At 37.5% G+C, this 5,599-nt stretch overlaps 1 protein-coding gene across 1 annotated transcript; it reads left to right on the forward strand.

The window, feature by feature from the left end:
• The first annotated feature begins 3,663 nt into the window (after window positions 1-3,663).
• LOC129720043 (uncharacterized) lies at window positions 3,664-4,842 on the forward strand. The gene has a single exon (XM_055671457.1). It carries the CDS (start codon window positions 3,664-3,666, stop codon window positions 4,840-4,842), a length of 1,179 nt encoding a protein of 392 aa, XP_055527432.1.
• The last annotated feature ends 757 nt before the right edge of the window (window positions 4,843-5,599 follow it).

The raw sequence follows: 5,599 nt of genomic DNA on the forward strand, positions 1-5,599 counted from the left end.
ACGCACTGAATATCCATCGCACGAAAGTAGACATTGCAGTAGCCGGTATCGGTGAAGCCACGAAGCAGATCAAGCGCCAACTGACTGCTACCATACGGTCTCGATCCCAAACGTACACTGCTGCGCTTGAGTTCCTCATACTCAAACGGCCTACGGTTAACCTACCAACTGTCCCCATTGATATATCCTCGTGGAAGATCCCCAACCTTACAATGGCAGATCCTCGCTTCGGAAATGGGTTGACCAAAAAGGAACTGTAAGAGTGGCTTTTTCACAATTAAATTTAGAAGCTCCGTTGAACTATTTGTGTCTTTTCTTAATTTTTCCAATAAGATAAAAAGTAGGAAAGTATGCCAGAAAATTAAAAGATGAAATTAGGCAGCTTCAGGAGAAGGATGACAGTTTAAAACATGACATGACTGACGAGAATTGGTAAATTACCCTGTATATATATATATATATATATATATATATATATATATATATATATATATATATATATATATATATATATATATATATATATATATATATATATATATATATATATATATATATGTTTTCTTTTTTGAAATGGAAGTGAAAAGTGTAAAAATATCTTTGAGTAAATAGAAAATTAATTAGATGAATAAATAACGACGGGCGTTTTACGTCATTCGATTAAGGTATTTAGATTGTATACATACACACTTGCATAAAAGTATATTTATTCCAATTTTTTTTTATATTTATATACACATTAATTTTTGTCTGTATATTTAATCTGTTCTATTTTAATTTTTTTATTCGGCCGTCTTGGTATATAAATCGCATGTCATGTTTATTATTCGATTTCTGAGCTAGATTCTTCTTCACTTCCTATAGTATTGTAAATTTCTTCCACTTTTTTTTTAAATTCTGTTTTATTTTTCGCTAGTTCGTGCCATTCTGTTTCTGATATTTCCATTAGTTTGTTTTTGTCTTCCCTAATCGTGTCATTCCATGTTTTCGCGGGTCGTCCTTTTAATGGGTGTCCTTGTTCTCTTCTTTGTATGTGTGCCCAGTATTTCAGCCTCATTACTCTTACTCTATTCACTGCTGTTTTGCCATTTAATAATTTTGAAACCCTTATTCTACCTTTTGGCCTATCCCTAGCTAATTTCAAAAATTCCCTAATAATTTGCAATTCGTATCTAGCAACCGATGTTCTTTTCTTTTTAACCCATGCCGCTGATTTGAGGCCGTAGGTTATTGCCGGTGATATAACAGTCTTGTATATTAATTTTGCTATATACCAGCTTGGTTTAAATTTTTTCATAAACTCTAAAACTACCCTTGTGGTGTTGAGAGCTTGTCTACATCTAATCTTGTTGTATTTGGTCTATCCAATGTCTCCGTAAAATATGTTCCAAGGTATCTTAATATTTGTATGACTTCTTATTTATCGTTATCTATTTCAATAATGTCAGGAATATTTCTGTCTGAATTAGGGTCCCTTATTAATATTTTACTTTTATCTGTATTTAATTCTAATCCTACTTTACTTAATTCTGCTATTAATAATAGAATTATTTTTTCAAGTTCATCTACATTTTTAGTTATCAGTAACAAATCATCTGCATAGGCTAGGATAATTGGGAGACCTTTGTCATGCAATTCTAAGATATTTAATGTTCCTATCTTTTCTATAATCTGTTTTAATATTTTTTGAATAATCAAAGTGAATATATACGGGGACATTGGACAGCCTTGTTTTATTCCTCTAGATTTTATTGTTTGATTGCTTTCTATGCCTTCCCATAAAATACTTGTACGCTCAAAATTTATCGCGTGTCTAACTCTATTGATAATATGTTGTGGTACATTTAATTCTTGTAATATATGTTCTATAGATTCTAATTTGACATTATCGAATGCTTTGTTTATGTCTAATGAGCCTACTATTAATGTTTGACCACTATTCCAATAAGCTTCTAAATATCTTCTAGCATAGTACATCTGATCGTCCGTAGACCTATTATTAACGAATGCTGCTTGGTGGTATCCAGGGTTTCCTGCGTACTCTCTAAGTCTTCCTACTAGCCATGTTGCATATATTTTGTAACCAAGGTTACATAGTGTTATTCTCTTGAAGTCAGATGTTTTTCCTGTCTTTTTCTTTTTCGGTATCGGTATCTGTAAAGTTTCTCTCCAAATTTCTGGTATTATATTCGTTTCCCATACCCTCTTCATTATTTGCCACATTTCATCTATTGTTTGTTCATTAGCGTATTTTAAATATTCATTTCTTAGTCCATCTTTTCCTGCCGCTTTTCCATTAGCCAAATTTCTTATTATATTTAGTATTTCATTTTTCGTTGGATGTGAAGTTAGATTTTCTTTATCTGCTGGTATTATCATCGGATTTCCTGTTGATTTTTCGATCTCGTCCATCCATTTTGACATTGGTATTATAGGGTTTTTTGATTTTCTCGTCTGTTTAAATTTTTTCAAATATTGATATGTTCTTTTTATTCGTTCTCCTGTTTCGAAATCGTTCAATCCGTTGAAAAACTTTTTGATTTCGGTTTCGTTATGATCGTTTATTCTCTTTTTAAGCTCTTGTTTTTTTATTTCCATTTCTTTTCTAAACAACTGGGTATCTATTCCTTTTTCTATTGCTCGTCTAATTTTAGCTTTTGCTTTCATTAGTTATTCTTTTGCTGCTTTTCTTTTAGGTGTTATTGGGTTCCCTTTTGTTTTTAATACTTTTTCAGCACTATCGTTGATCTTTCTAACTAATTTTTCAAAAACCGGAAGAGGGAGGATTCTGTACCAAAATGCGGATGAAGACAAGTCAAGGTTTCCAGGAGGTGGAAATTGATAACAGATGGGTGGTTCCATATTCCCCACTACTATCAAAGATTTTTCATGCTCATATAAATGTTGAATCGTGCCATTCGGTTAAAGCCATCAAGTATATGTGCAAATACGTGAACAAAGGTAGCGACCAAGCTGTTTTTGAGTTTTAGAACAGTTCAGACGAAGTACAAGAGTTTCTGATGGGTAGGTATATTAGCAGCAACGAGGCTGTCTGGAGAATCCTGGGATTTTCGCTTCATGAACGAAGTCCAGCCGTTGTTCATCTGAGTGTTCATCTTGAGAATGGACAGCGAGTCTATTTCACCGAACACAACCTTCAAGGAAAACTACAGACTCCACCTGTAACAACCTTGACGGCATTTTTTTTATCTATGCCGGCAGGATCTATTTGCCAGAACTCTTCTGTATTGCGATGTTCCGACGTATTATACCTGGAACGTGGCTTCGAAAACATTTCAAAGACGGAAGCGAGGAAAGGCTGTTGACGGTCATCTCGACATCAAAGCATCTGATGCTCTGGGTCGTGTGTATACGGTGCATCCAGCAAATGCAGAGTGTTTCTATCTGCGAATGTTATTGCATATTGTGAGAGGACCTACGTCCTTTGCAGATTTGAAGACTGTCGATGGGCAGGAGTGCGAAACTTATCGTGAAACTTGCTTGAAACGAGGGCTTCTTGAGGATGACCGGCACTGGGAGGAGGCGCTTAGGGAAGCATGCGCTACTCGGTCCGCAGCTCGATTGAGGCATCTTTACTGCATTCTTCTTACCACGTGTTCGTTGGCTATTCCCCTTCATCTGTGAGACAAGTTTAAAGATGAAATGAGCGCAGATATTCTTCACAATCTCCGAAGACAAAATCCTGAACTGAATGTTCAGATCACACCAGATGTACAAAATCAAACCTTGATTTTGTTGGAGGATCTTTGTATGACGATGGCCGGGAAACACATTAACCAATACAGTCTTCCTTCTCCTATCAGAGATCAGTCGAATTCGTTGCGTACTGAAATTTTGCAAGAACTATCGTATGATCGTGTCCAGTTGCACGCGTTCGTTGCTGAAAAAGAACCTCTGCTTGAAGCTATCCAAAAGGCAGCATACAAGGAGGTTCTTCGGAGGGTTGAAAATCAAGACGGCATTATTTTGTTGTTGGATGCGCCTGGTGGAACATACGTGATAAACCTTCTTCTAGCAAAGCTTCGCTCGCAGTCGAGCATTACCTTGGCTGTTGCTTCATCTGGAATTGCAGCGACCCTATTACACGGAGGTCGTACAGCCCATTCCGCATTCAAGCTGCCTTTACAACTGGCACATTGCGATACGGTACCATCATGCAATATTGCTAAAGGATCCGGTTTGTCGCAACTGCTACAGGAGTGTAAGCTGATTGTGTGGGATGAGTGTACTATGGCTCAAAAACATGCACTGGAAGCCCTGGATTTGACTCTTCGAGATCTCAAGTCAAATGATCAAGTGATGGGTGGAACTGTAGTGCTGTTGGCTGGAGACTTCCGGCAAACATTACCAGTCATCCCCAAGTCCACACCTGCTGACGAACTCAACGCTTGCCTCAAGGCCTCTCACCTGTGGAGAAATGTGCGGAAACTTGCGCTTACTAAAAACATGAGAGTGCATGTATTGGGTGACGAATGTGCGGAACTGTTTTCTGAGCAACTTCTCGCTCTCGGCGATGGAAAAATATCCGCAGATACCAGTGATGGACGAATATCCTTTCCATCCAATTTTTGTTGCATGGTAGATTCCCAGTTAGCACTGCAAACGAAGGTCTTCCCCGATATTCAACTCAACTTCACAAACACGCAGTGGCTGTTTTCAGGATTCTGTTTTCAGGATCAACAAACGAATGTTGGGTTACTTCCTGGTGAGGTAAAGAGTAACAAAGCTATAGACACTGTAGATGATCCAACGGAAGCCATTCACTATCCTATCGAATTTCTGAATTCACTACAGCCATCCGGAATTCCACCGTTTAATTAAGAGCTCAAAATCGGTGCTTCGATTATACTTCTAAAAAATCTTCAACCACCAAAAATGTGCAACGGAACCCGGCTGATAATAAAGAATCTGTACAGCCATATCGTGGAAGCAACTATCTCTACCGGACATGGAATAGGAGAGGATGTTTACATACCCAGAATTCCACTATTACCCTCTGATATGCCCTTTTCATTTAGAAGACTACAGTTTCCTATATATTTGGCCTTTTCTATGTCTATTAATAAGTCACAGGGACAAACCCTGAAAGTTGTTGGAATAGATTTGGAAGAACCGTGTTTTGCTCATGGACAGCTCTATGTGGCATGTTCACGAGTTGGAAACCCCAAAAATCTTTTTGTTTATGCTCCGGATAAAAAGACTGCAAACATCGTTTACCAAAAAGCATTGAAATAAAATAAGCATTTATCTTATCAAACAGTCTTAAAAGTTGTCAATTAAACCGTCAGATCACAAGAAAATAAATACACTAAGGTCGCTTTTTACGCGGGTTTTTTTTACGCGGCTTTTTTACGCGGATTCCGGAATTTACGCGGTTTTTTACGCGAATTCCGGAATTTACGCGGTTTTTTTTACGCGGATTCCGGAATTTACGCGGTTTTTTTTTACGCGGATTCCGGAATTTACGCGGTATTTTTTTTTTGCCCGGATTTCGGTTCCCCTTCACTCGGAATGCAAAATTAACGATGGTTTCTTTTTACGCGGATTCCGGAATTTACGCGGGACTAGTATATATATA

This window comes from Wyeomyia smithii, chromosome 2 (assembly GCF_029784165.1).
Source record: "Wyeomyia smithii strain HCP4-BCI-WySm-NY-G18 chromosome 2, ASM2978416v1, whole genome shotgun sequence".
Lineage (NCBI taxonomy): Eukaryota > Metazoa > Arthropoda > Insecta > Diptera > Culicidae > Wyeomyia > Wyeomyia smithii.